The following is a 22066-nucleotide window of genomic DNA, read 5'->3' on the forward strand; positions in this document are numbered from 1 at the left end:
TGCACGAGGTACAAAGAACCGGGCCCGTACCCTACAGGGGCCCCAGCTCATTCTCCACCATCTCCCCCTCCTCCTCCATTGATGCTGCTCAACCCTGCCCCCGATCTTCACCTCATTTTCTGTCCCACATCAGAAACCTGGCTGCTGGGAGTTGAAGTTTCCCAGGGTTAGTTGTTGGCTTCTGCACATGTTCTGGGAGACAAAAGGGAGCTGAGGCAATAAGCTGCATGTTACTTTGAAAATCCTAGCTGAGTCATAACTTGATTGTGCTATAACATTTAAGGCTCCCAATAAAATTAGTTCATCAAGTCTTATCATTTCCTGCCCTGAAATCATCATTTTCAACTTTATTTTCCTTAGGAGCAATGGTTTTGGTTTTTTGACTGATCAGCGGTGTTGTCGTGAATCACAAACAGTGATTTCTACAGAATTGTAACAAGGCTTGTAAACAAGTGTTTGAAGAAATTAATTGAAATTTGTGGGGGTGTAGTCTGTAGAAGTCAAATATTTTTATAGATTACCTGTCACACCAGCACTAATGTTGACTCCTTTGTTATCTGGAATAATCCAAAAATAATTTTTGGTCATCATATTTGTATTCATGACTGGCCATGCGGTTCAGTTAAACTTTCAGATTACAGGATAACTTCAATGAGGTGATGCTTCTGATGAAGAATCTTTGCTGTTTTTTCTTACTTTTATTCTCATTCTTCTTGTCTATGTCAGTGCAGTAACTAACTAGGGATCAATGTGTGTATTGTGTGGATAGTTGGACCATGCAGATGAGGAATGTCCAGGGCTCATAACCTGACCTCTGCTGAAATGGCTGATCCCAACAATGGCAACAGTGCAGATGAACAAGAATCTAAATTAAACTATTCTAGTTGGTGTTTAAGATTCCACAATCACACTTCACCTTCCACCAGATCTGATACAGTTCTGTCTTGGTTCAAATATGTGTGCCATTATCTGCTGTAAACAAAACATCCCAAGCCACGTTGACAACACAAGATGAATTCAGATCAAAATGTTTTTCATCCTATTTGATCTTATGCTCATAATATCAACCCTACTTGTGCTTTCATCACAGTTTCTCGTCATTCCCTAAATGTATTCAGTGTTCTGCCTCACCCTCTTTTCTTGCCACCCATTGCAGCTATTGGAATGAAACACTTCTGTCCTAGATTTGTACATCATCAATCTGTCTTGTCTTGTTCTGCTTCGCAAGAGTAACTGAAATTTTAGTTTGGGGTTTATTTTCACCATTGTATCAAGTATCATATACCTCTCTGATGTCTCTTTTCAAGGTTAAAGCTCTATCTTATGAAGTCATCTTTCATTACTTTTCCCTCTAACCAAGAGGCTAGTCTTGCTGCTAAAATCTGCACTACTCCTAGTGTACACATATGTAGATCTCCTGCAGGGATCACAGTATAGTAATAAGGAGAAGATCCCTACCAATTTTCCCACCCTATTTTGGGACACTGTAGTGTCCTTGGGTATGATCAGCTAATACAGCACAGATCAGGTTCAAGCCTTAAGCACTCCTGACCAGTATGTATCAGAGATGGTCTATCTTTATTTTTGAGCATGTCCAGCTTATTTTTCCTTTGTAAATGTTCTAATATTCACCCTTTTCCTGAGAAAGATGATCCCTTTTGACATTCAACCCATGCCAAGTTAAACAAAAACAAAAATTGCTGGAAAATCTCAGCAGATCTGACATTGTCTGTGGAGCGGATGACAGAGTTAACATTTCATATGACTCTTCAGATTTCCAGCATCCGCAGTATTTTACTTTTATCTTAATGCCAGATTCAAGCCTAGACTACTTCATAATTGCCTGTTTGGTATTCAACATGGCTTTTCGACTCGCAATCTAGTTTCCTCTCAAATCCCTTCATCTAAAACAAAGTTGACAATACATTCTCTGACTCTTTCTCCATGAACCAAGAGATTCCCCAGCCTCTTTCCTCTCTCCCATTCTGTCCTCTGATAGGGAAAATAAAGTGGTTTTTATTTCAGTTGGTCAAAGATAGATCCTTCACATATTATGTCTCTAACCATCAGTTAGCAATGTTTCCTCTGAGGAGAGATTTTACAAATTTGTAATTTTATTGTAGAGATTCCTGTGGTGGGATCATATATCAGAATAAAAAAAGGACTAAAAATCCTAAAGATCCTGTTGATCTCCATGCCCAAGTTTTTCAGTATACATTACTGGCTGAAGCTCGCTTAGGAGTGTGAATTCCGAAAACCTACCTTTACATGTCTCTAGTTATAGATATTTGGGCTTCATTATCTCTTCTGACCTCAAGTAGAAATATCACATCTCACTTGTTGCTAAAGCTGCCTCCAAGAAGCTGTTTCCTCTTTAATCCAAGTGCTCATTTCCCCTCAATAATTCTAAACTGTCTATCAAGTCTATGTCATTCCAAGACCAAGATATTGCTCCTATTTCTACCAAGTGTTCAAATGACTCCTGCACACTTATTAGACAGGATGCACAAAAAATATTTGCTATCTGGTTGACAATGTCTCTCCTATGACATGAATTTGATGATGTTTGTATGCTTTAGTCCAGCTCACTGGACAGTTCCCTCAGAAAACCACACATTCAAATGTACACAAATAATTGAAGCTTGTCCATGTCCCTGGATCAGAAGACCCCATGCATGTTCAAGCGGCTGTGACATTTTAACTCTTGTTCATGTGTGAACTATTGATGTCACAATTTCATCAATGGCATGATATCTTTAAATCCAGGGCCACCCCAGTTTAAGAAGTTCATGTTGGAGAATTTGCACAGGTTAGTTGTGGTGACATAGTCACACAAGTTCAGTCAGATTTACTCCCATACTCTATGTGCACTGAACATCTTTTGTTTATGTTTGTTATCAATTCCTTTCCGCTGTTCACTTGTAACCAGCCCTCCAGTCCAAATTCCAAGTAACCCTTCTTGAGTGGGGGTGTGGAGAAGAATATTACAGGATGTCTGGAGCTGAGGGTATTCCTCATGATAAAGATGAGTTCTTTCAAAGCTATAATCAATAACCATTACTAATGAAATTATACCTTTCACATTAAAAAAAAATGTTCTGGGGTTTTTCTCAGATAGGTGAATGGACAATGTGGGAGAGATCAGGAGAGATGATTGGTCAGAGAAATGGTTTTTGTAAAGGTTTTGAAAGGAGAGAGGGCTGGAATTCGAAACACAAGCAGATCAGCCATGATTTAATTGAATGGCAGAGCAGGCTTGAGGGGTCAAATGGCCTACTCTTGCTCCTACTTCTCATGAGATGCAGAAAGACGGATTTAGAAAGGAATACTAGAGAGTAAGAGGAGAGGTTACATAAGATATCACTGAACAGTGGTGACTAAACATAGCCAGAGTATTGATAATTCATGCATCCTGCATTAGAAGGATCTGCAAAACTGTAATGTTTGTTTTTGCTGTGTCTTTGATAACACATTAAGGAAAGAGAGATAGCGATATGACTGTGTTAGTGAACTGATCTTCTCTAGTATTGTGGAGTTGGGCCTAAAATGTGACCAGGATCCTGGACTTCAACAGACCTCCTGCTGCCTTAGAATAGAGCCTTCCTCTCTGAGCATTTACTCCACTGAGTCAAAAAGGATTCAATCGAAGGAGGACACACCCCCATCTCTGTCAATCAGAGGAGAACATGCCCATAGGTCATGCCCCCAAAGTTGGGGGATAAGGGGCCCAGAAACAGGAGATTATCAGGCCCCATGATTTCGCTCACTGGCACTGATTGCATTGAGCAGAAACTGAACTGGACTGAACTGTGGCTACAAGAGCAGGTCAGAGGCTGGGAATTCTGCAGAGAATAACTCACCTGCTGACTCACCAAAGCCTGTCCACCATCTACAAGGCACAAGTCAGGAGTTTGATGGAATATTTCTCACCTGCCTGGATGAGTGCAGCTCCCACAACACTCGAGAAGCTCGATACCATCAAGGCCAAAGCAGCCCATTTGATTGTCATCCCATCCACCAACTAAAACATTCACTCCCTCCATCACTGATGCACAATGGCAGCAGTGTATACCATCTACAAGGTGACACTGCAGCAACTCACCAAGGCTTCTTTGACTGCACCTCCCAAACCCTCAAACATTACCATCGAGAAAGGACAAGGCAGCAGATGCATGGGAACACCACCATCTGCAAGTTGCTCTCCAAGTCACTCACCATCCTGACTTGGAAATATATCGCCGTTCCTTCACTACCGCTGGGTCAAAATCCTGGAACTCCTTCCCTAACAGTAGTACGGATGTAACTACGCCACATGGACTGCAGCGGTTCAAGAAGGCAGCTCACCACCACCTTCTCAAGGGCAATTAGGAATGGGCAACAAATGCTGGCCTAGCCAGAATAAAAAAAAGAGTAAGTTGACTGTCATTATGAGCTGTTCTGGTAGAGGTAGCATACATTATTGAACAACTCAAGAGCTTGCTGAGCCCAGCTCACAGGCTGAGTTGAAGGCTTTCAGCCCCTCTGCTCTCATGTTTGTGTGTTTGTAGTGCTGCATGTACACCTCGTTTTCTGGGACAAGGTGTCCAATGAACTTCAGTCCATCATGTATTGATGACAGTGCAGGAAGAACTCCCTGGAACAGTCAATTCAAGAACCTGCTCATCAGTGACTGTCCACATTCATACACTTTGATGGCACTCCCCGCCACCCCACCGCCCCCCCCTCCCCACCCCCACCCCTGTGATTGGTATGTGTTGCACTGCGAGTGCACTATAGTCAGGCTGGAAGGCTGCCTGTGCAGCTGTCCTTAAAGTACCTCTCTCCACCATTTAAAGGGACAAATGCACTTAGGATGAAAAACAGTTGAGAGTTGAATGGCTCCCTTCAGCAGCCAGACACTGAGGGTCTTCCACCAAAAATTATGTTGCTGAGATTGGTTCACTGGAAAGAGAGAGACATCCTCGGATGAGTACAGCTGGAGCAGCATGGTTGGAAGTTACAGAGCTCGTCAATCAAGTCTCCTACATGGCCCAGATTGTCTCAGTCACCTATGATCTCTTTCCCCTAGTTCCTTGACAGTTTAGATGCTGAGCAAAAGTTTCCCTTGCCTGGGGAATGTAGAACATGGGGAACAATCTCAGAATAAGGGAGTGACTATCTAATATTGAGATGAGGAAATATTTCTCAACTCAGAGGGTTTACGCAGAAGGTTGTGAATCTATGGCAGGTAAGCTAGACACGTTTTGTTCTCACAATGTGGTCAAGGTGCAAACAATGATTACATCTTGATCCTTTAGTTTCTTTATTAAATCATTGCACATTTAGTGCACCAGAGAGGGAAAGAAGCCAGCAGGCAAACCAGGTGGTGATCTTGGAATTTTCCAGAGATAGAACCTCTGATACATGACATTGAAATACTATAACAATGGCACTGAAGAACCCGGAGAACTTCACGCTTGAATCTTCTTACTGTTTACCGCAGAAGCACCACCTACACTGTCCCTCTGCTCCGTGATGTCACCCCATCCTCTCAAAACGTACCCACTTTGAGAGTCTTGGTTGTGTAAGCAAGAGAACATGAGTTCAGCGATGAAAAGAAAGAATGTGCAGGGTTAAGGGGAGAAGGTGGGGGAATGGCACTAGGTGAAATGCTCATTCCCAGAGCCAGTGCAGACACAATGGGCTGAATGGTCTCTTTCTGAACTGTAACAACTCCGTGATTCTGTATGGAGCTAGGCTGAACAGGGACATAAGGAGAAAAGAAATAGGCACAGCTATTCAGCTCCTCAAGCCTCCTCTGCCATTCAGTAAGAATATGGCTGATCTTTGATTTCAACTTCACTTTCCTGTCCTATCCCTTAACCCACCTTGTGTCCAAATATCTTTCAACATCTGTCTTCAATAAGCTCAAGGACAGACCATCCACTGCTCTCGGGGGAGAATCCCATAGATTCACAACCTTCTGCGTAAACCCTCTGAGTTGAGAAATCTTTCCTCATCTCAATATTAGATAGCCACTCACTTATTCTGAGATTGTTCCCCATGTTCTACGTTCCCCAGGCAAGGGAAACTTTTGCTCAGCATCTAAACTGTCAAGGAACTAGGGGAAAGAGATCATAGGTGACTGAGACTGGACTCAAGGACTGGAGTTCAAGGGAGAATGACAGTGGACACATGGTGTTCAGGGCAGACAGGAACATGGAGGAAAGCTTGGGGAACTAGGGGAGAATGAGGACAACGCGAATGGAGGTTAAGAAATTGAGGTTTGGGTGGGGAAGAGAGAAGGGTTGGGGCTCTGGTGGGAATGAGAAAGGGCGACATGGTAGTAGGGGTTGAGGAGAGCAACAGCAGGGAAGAGAATTCCATGTTGGGGAATGAGATCCAAGTGGGGACTGGAAGTAGGGGAAAGAGCACAAGATTGGGGAGTAAGATTGGTGTGGGGCCCAATATTTTCATTTCTTTATTCTTCTTGGGATGTGAGTGTCATTGCCTAAAGTAGCAGTTGTTGCCCATCCTTAATTGCCCTTAAGAAGGTGATGGTGAGCTGCCTTCTTGAACTGCTGCAGTCTATGTACTGTAGGTACACCCACAGTGCTGAGCCTAGAATACTGCGTCAAGTGGAAGTAGCATTGAGATGAGCAACAAGTAAAGATCTGGGCCTTCATATTGGGTAATTAGTGAAAGATTGTTGCCATAATGGCTGAATGGGGAACAAGAGGATGGAGATCGAGGATTTTCACTGGAAAATTCAAGGTGGAAGGGGAGAACAACAACATTAACTTGTGTTTCTATAGCATCACAAATGTAATAAAATGTCCTAAGGTGCTTCACAGGAACATTATAAAGCAAAATTTGACACCAAGCCACATGAGGAGATATCAGAGAAGATGATTGAAAACTTGGTCAAATAGATAGCGTTTAAAGATTGTTTTAAAGGAGAAAAGTGAGGTGGAGAGGCATTGAGGAGTAAGGAGGGAATTGCAGAGCTTAGGGTCAGGCAACTGACATCAATGGTGGAAAAATTATAATTGGGAACGCAAAAGAGGCCAGAATTAGAAGAGTGCAGATATCTCAGAGGGTTCTGGGGTTGGAGGAGATTACAGATATAGGGATGGATGAGGCCAGAAGAATTTTAAAATCAAGGCATTGCTTGACCAGCAGCCAATGTAGGTCAGTGAGCACAGGGATGATAGGTGAGTGGGACTGGGTGTGAGTAAGGGCAGGAGAAGCAGAGTTTTGGATGATCTCAAGCTTACAGGGGGTAGAACGTGGAAGGATGGCAGGAGTGTGTTGGAATAGTTGAGTCTAGAGCTAACAAAGACATAGATGAGAATTTCAGCAGCAGATGACCGGGGGACGTGATGGCATAGTGGTATTGTTACTGGACTAGTAATCCAGAAAACCAGGGTAGTACTCTGGGAACCTGGGTTTGAATCCCACCATGGAATTCAAATTCACGTTCAAAAGAAGCAGGAAACCAGCATGGATTGTTGTAAAAATGCTGTCCTTACTTGGTCTGGTCTACATATGACTCCAGGCACACAGCAATTTGGTTGGCTCTTAAATTCCCTCCTAAATGGCCCAGCAAGCCATTCACTCAGTTGTATCAAACCGCAACAAAGTCTCAAACAAGGAATGAAACCGGATGGACCACCCCGCATCAACCTAGGCACCGGAAACGACAACAGCAAACTCAGCTATGTCAACCCTGCAAAGTCCTCCTTACATTCTGGGGGCTAGTGCCAAAATTGCGAGAGCTATCTCACAGGCTAGTCAAGCAACAGCCTGACATATGCATACTCACGGAATGATACCTTACAGATAGTGTGCCAGACACCACCATCACCATCCCTGGGTATCTCCTGTCCCACTGGCAGGACAGACCAGCAGAGGAGACGGCACAGTGGTATACAGTTGGGAGGAAGTTGCCCTGGGAGTCCTCAACATCGACTCCAGACCCCATGAAGTCTCATGGCATCAGGTCAAACATGGGCAAGGAAACCTCCTGCTGATTACCACATACCATTCTCCATCAGCTGATAATTTCAATGCTCCGCCATGTTCAACACTGAACAGGAAGCACTGAAGTTGACAAAGGCGCAGAATGGATTCTGGGTGGGGGACTTCAGGGTCCATCACCAAGGGGGGCTCAGTAGCACCACTACTGACCGAGCTGGCTGAGTCCTAAATGATATAGCTGCTAGACTGAGTCTGCGGCAGATGGTGAGCGAAACAAGAAGGAAAAACATACTTAACTTCATTCTCACCAACCTGCCTTCCACAGATGCATCTGTCCATGGCAGTTTGGTAGGAGTGACCACGGTGCAGTCGTTGTGGAGATGAAGTCGCACCTTCAACATTGTGGATACCCTCCATCGTGTTGTGTGGCACCACGACCATGTTAAATAGGCTAGATTTTGAACAGATCTAACAACTCATAAGTGGGCATCCATGAGTTACTCATCAGCAGCAGAATTGTGCTCAAACAATCTGTAACCTCACGGCTTGGCATATCCTCCACTTTACATTATCATCAAGCCAGGGGATCAATGAAGAGTGCAGGCGGGTATACCAGGAGCAGGACTAGGCATACCGAACAATGAGGTGTCAACCAGTGAAGCTGTAACACAGGACTACTTGCGTGCCAAACAGCATAAGCAGCAAGTTATAGACAAAGCTAAGTGATCCCATGCCCAACAGATCAGATCTAAGCTTTGTAGTCCTGCCACACCCAGTTGTGAATGGTGGTGGACAATTAAATAACTCACTGGAGCAGGAGGCTCCAAAAATATCCCCGTCCTCAGTGATGGAGGAGCCAGTACATCAGCACAAATGACAAAGCTGAAGCATTTGCTACAATCTTCAGCCAGAAGTGCCAAGTGGATGATCCACTTTGGCCTCCTCTGAAGGTCCCCAGCATCACAGATACCAGTCTTCAGTCCATTCAATTCACTCCACGTGATATCAAGAAAAGGCTGAAGGCTCTGGATAGTGCAAAGACTATTGTCCCTGATAATATTCTGGAAATAGACTGAAGACTTGTACTCCAGAACTTGCCACGCCCCTAGCCAAACTGTTCCAGTACAGCAACAACACTGGAATCTACCCGGCTATGTGGAAAATTGCCCAGGTATGTCTTGTACACAAAAAGCAGGACAAATCCAGCCCGGCTGGTTACTGCCCCATCAGTCAACTCTCGTTCATTGTATAGTGATAGAAGGGGTCATCAACACTGCTATCAAGCAGCACTTGCTTAGCAATAACCTGCTCACTGACACCAAGTTTGGCTTCCACCGGGGCCACTCAGCTCCTGACCTCATTACAGCCTTTGTTCAAACATGGACAAAATGCAGCAAGACCTGGACAATATCCAGGCTTGGGCTGACAAGTAGCAAGTAACATTTGCACCAGAAAAGTGCCAGGCAATGGCATCTCCAACAAGAGAGAATCTAACCATCGTCCCTTGATGTTCAATGGCATTACCATCACCAAGTCCCACCACTATCAACATCCTTGGGGTTACCATTGACCACAAACTGAACTGGAACAGCCACATAAATCCTGTGGCTACAAAAGCAGGTCAGGTGCTGGGAATCCTGTAACGAGTAACTCACTTCCTGACTCCCCTAAGCCTTTCCACTATCTACAAGGCACAAATCAGCAGTGTGGTGGAATACTCCCCATTTGTCTGGATGAGTACAGCTCCAACACCACTCCAGAGGCTTGACATCGTCCAGGACAAAGCAACCCGCTTGATTGGCACCACATGCACAAACATTCACTCCCTCCACCACCGACACACAGTAGCAGCAGTGTGTACAATCTACAAGATGCACTGCAGGAATTCACCAAGGCTCCTTTGACAGCACCTTCCAACCCCACAACCACTCTCATCTAGAAGGACAAGGGCAGCAGATAGATAGGGACACCACCACCTAGAATTCCTCTCCAAGTCACTCACCATCCTGACTTGGAAATATATCGCCATTCCTTCACTGTCGCTGGGTCAAAATCCTGGAACTCCCTCCCTAACAACGCTGTGGGTGTTCCTACACCACATGGACTGCAGCGGTTCAAGAAGCAACTCATCACCATCTTCCCAAGGGTAATTGGGATGGGCAATAAATACTAGCCTAGCCAGCGAAGCCCACATCCCGTGTATGAATTTAAAAAAAAGATGAGCTGAGATAGTCAGTGAACTCATTTGATGTCATGGAAGTGGAAATAGGCACACTCAATGACGGCACGAATATACGGTTGAAGGAACATCTCAAGGACAAATAAAACACTAAGGTTGTGAACAGACTGGTACATTTTTAAGGCTATTGCTGGGGAGTTGGGGAGAAGTAGGGTTGAATTTGTATCTAGGGAAAAGAGTTTAGAGCTGAGTCCAGAGACAATGGCTTCACTCCTCCCAATATTTAATTAGAGGACATTGAGAGGTGGTGGTGAGGTAGAGCTGGGTGTCATCAGTGTACATGTGAAAACTAACACGACTTACCGTGAGTACTTACACCAAGGGCAGTATGTGGATGGGAAATAGGAGAAGCCAAGGATTGGTCCTTGAGAGACACCAGGGGTAATGATGTGGGAGCAGGAATAAAAGTCATTGCAAATGATACTCTGGCTATGATTAGGATAGTTGAGAATGGAACCAGATGAAAGCAGCCCCGCTCAGCTGGACGATAGTGGAGAGGTGTTGGAGGAAGGTGGTGTCGTCAACAATGTCAAAGGCTGCAGACAGGTCAAGAAGGATGAGGAGGGAAAAATTACCTAGGTCACAGTCACATAGGATGTTATTTGTGACTTTGATAAGAGCTGTTTCAGTTTGGTTGAGTTCGAAGGAAAGTTCTCAAACTGAGGGCCATCAGAACATGGAATGCTTCATCACAAGCAGCTATTGAGGCAGAGACTAAATCTTAACATGAATTGGAAATGGAGTAAGCATTTGAAAAGAGAAGGTAGTAGGCATCTGGACTTCATTGCCTAAGTTGGTGGTTGAGGCTGAAACACAACTCATTTAAATGGTACCTGGATCTGCATCTGAAGTGCTGTAACCTGCAAGGCTATGGACCAGGGGCTGGAAAGTGGAGTTAAAATAAGCGGCTAGTTTCTTTGGTCCCTTTTGCCGGCGCAGACACGATGGGCTGAATGGCCTCTTTCTATGGTTCTTCTGTGGCACTATATGAGATGGTCAGAGAGAATGGGGTTACAGGACAGTTGCCAGTACAGGCACTGAGGTCAAATATTCTCCTACCCTGTAATCTCCAGTCTCTATGAAAAGCTTGCTATATTGAGTCTGATTCCAGAGAGTGGTTTAGCAATGTTGGTGTGTAACTGAGTTTGATGTGCCCTGTAAGAAGTGCTACAAACACTGAGCCCAATGTCCTTTGTGCGATCTCTTTTAGTTCAGATTGGTCTGGGTTGGCCGTTTTTGATGTGTAACTGATCGGCTCTAACTGAGGTTCCACTGAACCAGGGTCCAAGGAGATAGGGAATGAGATGGAGCCTGTTAAAAAATGGCATCCACTGGGGAACCTGACTGCAGCTTGTGCTGTGTAGGGGAACTCCGGCTACAGTTTCAGGGTGAATATCAACAGGTTACAGACTTATTGCTATTTACAGATAAGATATTGGGATATTATTCTAATAACGACCAGTTGCATATAGAGTAACAATGAGTTACGTGGTCCTGTCCCAGTCATAATGGTGAGTCACTTGGTGGTGGTGATGCTTCCATGCATCTGCTGCCCTTCTCTTTCTAGGCGGTACAGAGTGTGGGTTTGGAAGGTGCTGTTGAAGGAGCCTTGGTGAGTTACTGCAATGCATCTTGTATATAGTGCACACTGCTGCCACTGTGCGCTGGAGAGGGTGAATTTCAAGGTGGTGGATGTGGTGCCAATCAAACAGGCTGCTTTGTCCTGGATGGTGTCAAGCTTCTTGAGTGTTGTGGGAGCTGCACTTATCCAGGCAAGTGGGGCGTATTCCATCACACTCCTGAGTTGTGCCTTGTAGGTGGTGGAGAGAAGCCAGGGAGTGAGCCATTGACCACAAAACGCATAAGATGGGATTTTCTGCTCCCATTTACGGTGGGCGTCAATGCAGGGGGGCAGCAGAAAATATCGGGAGAACACAAAAATCAGTTTCAGGTTGTCATAAAACCAGTTTGTGATCGTCCGCTCCACCTTTCAATGGCAGGCCATGTTTGCCGCACATCAGGAAGCTAATTTTATTGCTGTAGAATCTCACTATAAGGCCTGCTTACCGGAATCATACCCCACATTGGATCATGTGTCACATTGGTGTGATTGCATGCCAGTGTGTTTTACAATGGTACATAAGTGACGTGCACCTGGCGAGCTGTACTTTGCTTGGTACTTCAATGTTTTTTTGTCTACCTTGCTTCGGGCAGCACTCATGGTCATCAGTGCTTCGCAGGCAAAACCACATCACTTTTCGGCGTGCTCATTGGCAAGTCTCTACCTACCAGACCAGCCAGAGTGGTGAGATTGCGGGACCTCCTGTGGCCTGAGCAGGGGTGGAGGACATCATGGTGGGCCTCCAAAAGGCATTCCAGTGAAGGGTCACTGAACTTTCTTGGCTTTCAGGGCCATGTCTTCACTGGAGTAGTACTGGGCTGCAAGCGTGGAGAACTATGTGCGTAGCTGCATGTTACAAATGGCACCCAGAGCGAGAAAATGGTGATGTACTGGTGTGGCAGGTGATTCAGAGGCTGCCCACCAGTGATATGGTGTGTTTCCTGTGCCTGCATAATTAATAAGGCAGCAAGCAGATGATACGGCGCAAAAGTCTGCCCTTGCAGCTTGCAAGAAAAGGTCTTTTTTCATGTCTGCCACCGCACTTAGTGCAATTCTGGGAAAATTCTGGCCATAGCCTCTGACCTCTTCAGTACTCAGAGGCTTTTATGTGATTGTTGCAATTAAGTTTCTGGTCAATGTTAACCCCCAGGATGTTGATAGTGGGGGATTCAGTGATGGTAATGCCATTGAATGTCAAGGGGAGATGGTTAGATCCTCCCTTCTGGAGATGTCATATGGATGAATTGCCATGCTATGGTGAATGCTGCAAACTATTAAATTATTTTTGGATAGGCATCTGATCCAGCAGATGTTAGCTGGCTTTTGTTGAAAGATCCCACAGACCTGGAAAAGTGTCAGAAGTGTTTCCTGGGAATTGGGCAATAAACTGCAGTGTGTGTTATATACAGTCACAGAGATGATGGAATCAAAGCCCTTATGCTTCATGTGGTGACACTACTGGTCATACATAGAGTGTGTAGGGTTGTAAGGGTACTAACAATGACATCTTGCGCTTAATGGAATCCACCAACCAACTTTAATGTAACAAGAAAAGCAATTTCTTTCCCCTGACCAATCCAGTTCATAGGTTTCAAATCACAAGACAAGACAAGGTTTAACCACTATTGCCAAATACCCAATATAGTGAAGGTTTAAGCCTATCCTGTCCTGGTAGCTTCTTCCAATGAAACAATGTTATTTTCACATAAATTCTAAATCAGTAGCTCAAGATTTTGCATCAGGGGGACATCAGTTTATTAAGAGCAAAATTTCTTCAGATTTATGCCATTTGGTTGTTTTATTCCCCCCGAAACTATGAAATTATTTTTGGATACGCATCCACATTTGCAAATGGGCATGGTTAATACTAGCTGTAACAGTAGGGGAGAACTGAGCACAGATTCTTACGTCAGTTGATGTTGTCCTCCGACATCCCCAGGCCAGTCCACGTTACAGATCACTCTGCTCTCCGATTGCACAATACGGGCATAGAAGCACTGTGGGAATGCTAGAGCCAGGGCCAGCAGCCAGATAACGCCAATCACTATCTTAGTCGAGCTGGAGGACAGCCTGGGCTTCAAAGGGTGGATGATGGCAATGTACCTGTGCAGTGAGATATAGCAAGTGTTACATAGTAAGTAATCAGATAGCACCTCTCAATCCTCCATATTATGCTCATTCTTCATTTATAATCATGTAGAACATATAGTACAGAGAAAGACCGGTATTAGAATCATCATTCAGTCAACAGGCCAATGCCAATCATTATGCTCCACCCAAGCTTCCTCCTACCTTACTTCATCCAAACATATCCTTCTATTCTTTTCTCCCTCATGTACTTGCTCAACTTCCTTTTGAAAGCATCTATGATTGGTATTATCTGGCACTAGCATTCCCACAGTGCTTCCATGTCCATATTGTGCATCTGGAAAGCAGAATGATAGAGATAAAAACAAAAAACTGCGGATGCTGGAAATCCAAAGCAAAAACAGAATTACCTGGAAAAACTCAGCAGGTCTGGTAGCATCAGCGGAGAGGAAAAGAGTTGACGTTTTGAGTCCTCATGACCCTTCAACAGAACTGAGTGAATCTTAGGAAAGTGGTGAAATATAAGCTGGTTTAAGGTGGGGGGTGGTGGGAAGTGGGGGGGTGTGGTTGTAGGGACAGCAAACAGTGATTGGAGCAGATAATCAAAAGATGTCACAGACAAAAGAACAAAAGAACACAGAGGTATTGAAGGTAGTGAAATTATCTAAATGAATGTGCTAATTAAGAATGGATGGTAGGGAACTCGAGGTACAGATCTAGTGGGGGTGGGGTGGAAAGGCTAGCAGGGCATAAAAGATTTAAAAATAATGGAAATAGGTGGGAAAAGAAAAATCTATATAAATTATTCGAAAAAACAAAAGGAAGGGGGAAGAAACAGAAAGGGGGCGGGGATGGAGGAGGGAGTTCAAGATTTAAAGTTGTTGAATTCAATATTCAGTCTGGAAGGCTCTTAAGTGCCTAGCCGGAAGATGAGGTGCTGTTCCTCCAGTTTGCATTGGGCTTCACTGGAACAATGCAGCAAGCCAAGGACAGACATGTGGGCAAGAGACCAGGGTGGAGTGTTAAAATGGCAAGTGACAGGGAGGTTTGGGTCATTCTTGCGGACAGACTGCAGGTGTTCTGCAAAGTGGTCGCCCAGTTTACGTTTGGTCTTTCCAATGTAGAGGAGACCACATTGGGAGCAACGAATGCAGTAGACTAAGTTGGGGGAAATGCAAGTGAAATGCTGCTTCTCTTGAAAGAAGTGTTTGGGCCCTTGGACGGTGAGGAGAAAGGAAGTGAAGGGGCAGGAGTTGCATCTTTTGCGTGGGCATGGGGGAGGTGCCATAAGTGGGGGTTGAGGAGTAGGGGGTGATGGAGGAGTGGACCAGGGTGTCCCGGAGGGAACGATCCCTACGGAATGCCAACAGGGGGGGTGAAGGGAAGATGTGTTTGTTGGTGGCATCATGCTAGAGTTGGCAGAAATGGCGGAGGATGATCCTTTGAATGCGGAGGCTGGTGGGGTGATAAGTGAGGACAAGGGGGACCCTATCATGTTTCTGGGAGGGAGGAGAAGGCGAGAGGGCGGATGAGCAGGAGATGGGCCGGACACGGTTGAGGGCCCTGTCAACGACTGTGGGTGGAAAACCTCGGTTAAGGAAGAAGGAGGACATGTCAGAGGAACTGTTTTTGAAGGTAGCATCCTCAGAACAGATGCGACAGAGGCGAAGGAACTGAGAGAATGGAATGGAATCCTTACAGGAAGCGGGGTGTGAGGAACTGTAGTCGAGGTAGCTGTGGGAGTCGGTAGGTTTGTACTGGATATTGGTGGACAGTCTATCACCAAAGATTGAGACAGAGAGGTCAAGGGAGGGAAGGGAAGTGTCAGAGATGTACCATGTGAAAATGATGAAGGGGTGGAGATTGGAAGCAAAATTAATAAATTTTTCCAAGTCCCGACGAGAGCACGAAGCAGCACCAAAGTAATCATCGATGTACCAGAGAAAGAATTGTGGAAGGGGGCCGGAGTAGGACTGGAACAAGGAATGTTCCACATACCCCATAAAGAGACAGGAATAGCTGGGGCCCATGTGGGTACCCATAGCCACACCTTTTATTTGGAGGAAGTGAGAGGAGTTGAAGGAGAAATTGTTCAGTGTGAGAACAAGTTCAGCCAGACGGAGGAGAGTAGTGGTGGATGGGGATTGTTTGGGAAATGAGTTCCATGGGGCAGGAGCAAGCTAACACAATCGGTCTACCAGGACAGTTCTGTTTGTGGATTTTGGGTAGGAGGTAGAAGCGGGCCGTCCGAGGTTGGGCGACTATCAGGTTGGAAGTTGTGGAAGGAAGATCTCCAGAGGAGATGAGGTCAGTGACTGTCCTGGAAACAATGGCTTGATGTTCACTGGTCCAGGGAGAGGTAGGAGGAAGTGTCTGCGAGTTGACGCTCAGCCTCCACGAGGTAGAGGTCAGTGTGCCAGACAACAACAGCACCACCCTTGTCAGCAGGTTTGATGACAATGTTGGGGTTGGACCTGAGTGAACGGAGTCCAGTAAGTTCAGAGAGAGACAGATTACAATGGGTGAGAATGATGGAGATGTCAGAGGACAACATCAACTCTACAGTTACTTAGAGCTGTCTTTAGTACAGCAGTAATGTAGAAAGTGTCATTTCTCAGCTTGCAGTGTAATAATCTAATCAACTGAGGCATGATAAGGCATGTCAGTCCAGGTCATTAATCAATAACAAAAGAGCAGTGATCCTAATACTGGCCCCTGGGGAATGCCATTGTATACTTGCCTCCAGTCTGAAAAACATATTCACCTTTGCTTTTTGTTTTCTGTTTCTGAGCTAATTTCATTTTTACACTGCCACTGCCTTCTTTGATCCTATGGAATTCAACTTTGATGCCAGTCCTCTCCCATATCAAGGGGATATTGAAAGATTATGGTAAGCCCTTCCACTATCTCTACTTTCATTTCCTTTAGCAACTTGGGATGTAAGATATTTGGACCAGGGGTTTATCTGCTTATCCACTATAAGTATAGTCAGCTTTTCCAGTAAATCCTGCCTGTCAATTGTCACCCAAAGCAAGACTGTGTCATTTGTAAGGGTGCACGCTGCTCCTCCAGGAAACATTGTCCCAGTGGGTAAAGTTGATGACAAGCTGTTAAACTTGCTTTGGTTTACTACTGAAGAGGGACAGAGTGCAGGAAATTATGGAAGCTTTCTGTGTAAAGGTGAAGTGTCCCCATTCTTATCTGGTGAGGCAGGAAGCCTAGGGATACAGGGTCAGCACAGTTACTGACGCTGGCAGGTGACAAGAATTCCTCTCCAGAAAATCTGATAAATAAAAATATATTGATTTGGGGTACTGATGGAAATTATTTACCTGTTCCTTTGTATAGAGTTAATTTAAAATGTGGATTAATAATTTGTTCTGTAATTGTTGGGGTGGTTCCTACTTTGCCTGTTGACAGTGTAGATTTTTTAGTCAGAAATGTCTAGGCTGGGGATAAGGCATTGTCATCACCAATGGTTTTGAGAAAGTCTGTTGAGGCTGTTGAAACTGAAGTTTTAAAGCAAAAGCTGAGTGATTTAAAAGAATCAATAGCTTTCTGTAAACCTGCTGCAAAAATTAAAGTTTCAACTAAAGATGTGTCCAAAGATTCAGGAACTCAGCCTGCTAATTTTAAAAGACATTGAAAAGAAAGAGTTAATGATAGTTGCAAACAAGCTAAAGCCATCTGAATAAAAGATGCAGGAAAAACCTGAGCAAGGTATGGTGAAGCAGAGAGCACTAGTACTGATAGCTAATTGTGACAGAGGAAATGAATGTTTTGAAGGAGAGTGGGAAAGTTGAATCCAGTGCTGACATAATAGAACTGTGAGGAAGGATATGTGTTCTTGAATGTAAATTAAAACTTCTAAATGACAAGGCAAGGTACAGCCACCTGCACTGTTCCAATTAAGTTGTGGAGTAGGCACTTTACAACTTTCCAGGCTTGACATTGGATTCAACTGTTTCAGAACATAACCACTGCTCACGTTCCTGGGGCAGAAAGTGCTGATAATGGTTCTACTGTTTTCATTCACACCTCCTTTCGACCCATCTTTCTTTCTTTACTTGTCCCATTACCATCTCCTTTGGACTTGAAACATCATCCCTTTTGACATTTAATCTCTTTTGCCTTTCACTTGTCCAAGACCCTACCCCAAATATCTCTGTACTTGCTTCAAGCCAGTCACGTTTTCAGTCTCTTCCATTTCTGATGAAAGATCATTAACCTGAAACATTAACTCTACTTCTCTCTCCATTGATGCTGCCAGATCTGCTGAGTATTTCCAGCATTTTCTCTTTTCATTTTTGATTTTCAGCATCGTTGTATTTTTCCTTTTGTTTATATTTTGCATCTGCAGCATCCCCTTTATCCATTTGGTCACTTCATCAAACATTTTTATTAATTTATCAAACATGATTTGCCTTTAACAAATACTTGCGGCTTTCCTGTGCCTTTCTAGATGCTCGCATTGATTGGAAATTCTGATTGATTGTTTCTTCATTGCCTGTGCAATGTCCACACTCTCTAGCTGCACTGGGAGGGTGATGATGGGAAGTTTCCGCTTCAGCTGGTCCTGCTGGGTCAGCTGATCCACTTTAAAATGTGGGACTGAGTCAATGGAGGGTGACACACTCCATTGGTGAAAGAAGTTTTGTTACAGTGGAAAAACTGCCTCACAGTAGTAGGTTCAAATTAATTTTACCATCAAGTTACTGAATTTAATTTCCCAATTTGCAAAAGCAGGATTTTTTTCTATTAATTCAAGGGATATGGGCTTCACTGGCTAGGCCAGCATTTATTGTCTATCCTTATGATGGAAGGAAGGTCATTGATGAAGCAGCTGAAGATGGTTGGGCCCAGGACACTGCCCTGAGAAACTCCTGCAGTGATGTCCTGGAACTGAGATGATTGACCTCCAACAACCACAATCATCTTCCTTTGTGCTAGGTATGACTCCAACCAGCAAAGTTTTCCCCCGATTCAAGTTTTGCTCGGGCTCCTTAATACCACACTCAGTCAAATGTGGTCTTGATGTCAACAACAGTCACCCTCACCTCATGTCGGGAGTTCAGCTCTGTTGTCGATGTTTGAGCCAATGCTGTAATGAGGTCAGGAGCTGAGTGGCCCTGGAGGAACCCAAACTAGGCTTCAATAAACAGTTTTTTGCTAAGCAAGTGCCACTTGATAGCACTGTTGATGACCCCTTCCATCACTTTACTGAAGATTGAGAGTAGACTGAAGGGATGGTAATTGGCTGGGTTGCATTTGTCCTGCTTTTTGTGTACAGGACATATGTGGGCAATTTTTCACATTGCTGGGTCGATGCCAGTGTTGTAGCTTGGTAAGTTCTGGAGCACAAATCTTCAGTGCAATTGCCAGAATATTGTCAGGGCCCATGGCATTTGCACTATCCAGGGCCTTCAGCCATTTCTTGATATCACATAGAGTGAATTGAATTGGTTGAAGACTGGCATTTGTAATGCTCGGGAGCTCCAGAGGAGGCTGAGAGGGATCATCCACTTGGCACTTCTGGCTGAAGATTGTAGCAAATGCTTCAGCCTTATGTTTTGCACTAATGTGCTGGGTTCCCCCACCATTGAGGGTGGGGGTATTTGTGGAGCCTCCTCCTCCAGTGAGTTGTTTAATTGTCCACCACCATTCACAACTAGATGTGGCAGGACTGCAGAGCTTATATCTGATTCATTGGCTGTGGAAACACTTAGCTCTGTCTATCACTTGCTGCTTGTGCTGTTTGGCATGCAAGTAGTCCTGTATTGTAGCCTCATCAGGTTTTGCTGCTCCTGGCATGCCCTCCTGTAAACTTCATTGAACCAGGGTTGATCCCCTGGCATGGTGGTAATGCTAGAGTGGGGGGATATTCCAGGCCATGAGGTTACAGATTGTGTTTTAGTACAATTCTGCTGCTGCTGATTACCCACAGCACTTCATGGACGCCCAGTCTTGAGTTGCTAGATCTGTTCAAAATCTATTTCATTTAGCACAGTGGTAGCACCACACAACATGATGGAGGGTATCCTCAATGTGAAGATGGGACTTTGTCTCCACAAGGACTGTGCGGTGGTCACTCCTACTGATACTGTCATGGACAGATGCAGCTGTGGCAGACAGGTTGGTGAGGATGAGGTCAAGAATGTTTTTCTCTCTTGTTGGTTCCCTCACCACCTGCCGCATACCCAGTCTAGCAGCTATGTCCTTTAGGACTTGGCCAGTTTGGTGAGTAATGGTGCTACCGAGCTGCTTTTGGTGATGGACATTGAAGTTCCCCATCCAGAGTAAATTCTGTGCCCTGCCACCCTCAGTGCTTCCTCCAAATGGTGTTCAACATGGAGGAGCACTGATTTATCAGCTGAGGGAAGGGAGTATGTGGTAATCAACAGGAGGTTTCCTTGCCCATGTTTGACCTTATGCCATGAGACTTCATGGGGTCCAGAGTCGATGTTGACGACTCCCAGGGCAACTCACTCCCGCCTGTATACCATTGTGCCGCCACCTCTGCTGGGCCTGTCCTGTCGGTGGGACAAGACAAAGCCAGGGATGGTGATGGTGGTGTCTGAGACATTATCTGTAAGGTGTGATTCTATGAGGATGACTACGTCAGGCTGTTGCTTGACTAGTCTGTGAGACAGCTCTCCCAATGTTGGCACTAGCCCCAGATGCCAGCAAGCAGGACTTTACAGGATTTGAATGTTTCTTGGGCCACTGATCCCATTAACGACCCCACTATTTGATTTGGGACTGTGATATTTATTGGATTGGGTTCTCACTACTAACTGTAGACGTTCCCCTCCTGCTGTCTGACAGGACTCCCAGTGAAAGCGAACAGTCAATGTGGGGCTACTTTACCGAATACACAGCCAGGACGGGTCAAGTGCAGCACAAATAGTTCAAGCTGGAGGTTCAAAGAGGACAGTGTCCTCCTTCTCTGAACAAACGATATCCGGTCCTTTAAAAAGGGTGGACAACTCAGTCTGAGAAATAAGTTACTCGGACACTTGTTGAGATGGCGTTCATTACTGGAGTTCATATGTTGGTTATTTAGTTCCGTCGCTTTAAACAGAGATGGGAACTAATTTCAGAACTCCAAACACCGGAGAAGCAATCTGGGAATGGGACTGAAACCAGCGACCACACCAAGAAGCTAAAGATTGAATTGAAACCGACTCTAGAGCAAAAAGTGAACGGTTCCCGGCTCGATCTCCCTTCAGATGAAACTCTTTTGAGTGATATTCTTGGGAGGCCTGTTCCGGGATAGTCCCTGGCGAGAGGTGTCCCAGTCTCTGCTGCTTACCTGTCCAGGGCAATTGCTGTCATTGAGTAGATGCTGGCGAACACGGCAGTGATGGGCAGGAGGTTTTGGAAGCGGCAGTAATGTAGACCGAAGTACCAGTCATTGTGAACGGCGTAGATGAAGTTGAAGGCGGTGTTAAAAGCGGCCATGGCTGCGTCAGCCACCGCCAGGTTAAGTAAGAAGTAGTTGGTAACAGTTCGCATCTTCCTATGAGCAAGAACGATCCAAACCACAATCACATTCCCACACACAGCGGTCAGCACGATAACTGCATAAGCAATAGCCCAGAGACACACCTGCCAGGCCGGCTGGGCAAACACATTGCCCAGGGTCCCATTGGCACTGGACTCAATCGCATTCAGATCCACTTCAGCCTCGCCGCTCATACCCAACAAATTCAATCCGAGCCAGAGCTCTGTTAGTCTGTTAACTTCACAAATAACTCAATCCCAGGGCACAGCTCGCTATCCCAACACTGAGACTCAGATCGCTATCCCGACACTGAGAGCTCCAGATCGCTATCCCGACACTGAGACCCCCAGCTCGCTATCCCGACACTGAGACCCCCAGCTCGCTATCCCGACACTGAGACCCCCAGCTCGCTATCCCGACACTGAGACCCCCAGCTCGCTATCCCGACACTGAGATCCCCAGCTCGCTATCCCGACACTGAGACCCCCAGCTCGCTATCCCGACACTGAAACCCAGCTCACTATCCCGACACTGAGACCCCCAGCTCACTATCCCGACACTGAGACCCCCAGCTCGCTATCCCGACACTGAGACCCCCAGTTCGCTATCCCGACACTGAGACCCCCAGCTCGCTATCCCGACACTGAGACTCCCA

General features: G+C 45.3%; 1 protein-coding gene across 1 annotated transcript in view; it reads right to left on the reverse strand.

Moving 5' to 3' along the window:
• The window catches only part of tacr2 (tachykinin receptor 2), a 423398-nt gene extending 401961 nt beyond the window's left edge, over window positions 1–21437 (reverse strand). Inside the window, exons 1-2 of the mRNA XM_041209480.1 lie at window positions 21220–21437; window positions 13728–13922 (exon numbers count right to left, since the gene is read on the reverse strand). Of these exons, the coding sequence (XP_041065414.1) occupies window positions 13728–13922; window positions 21220–21422 (398 nt within the window). The 5' untranslated portion in view covers window positions 21423–21437. The remainder of the gene's footprint in view (window positions 1–13727; window positions 13923–21219) is intronic.
• Between the last annotated feature and the right edge of the window lie 629 nt (window positions 21438–22066).

Source organism: Carcharodon carcharias, chromosome 17 (assembly GCF_017639515.1).
Source record: "Carcharodon carcharias isolate sCarCar2 chromosome 17, sCarCar2.pri, whole genome shotgun sequence".
Lineage (NCBI taxonomy): Eukaryota > Metazoa > Chordata > Chondrichthyes > Lamniformes > Lamnidae > Carcharodon > Carcharodon carcharias.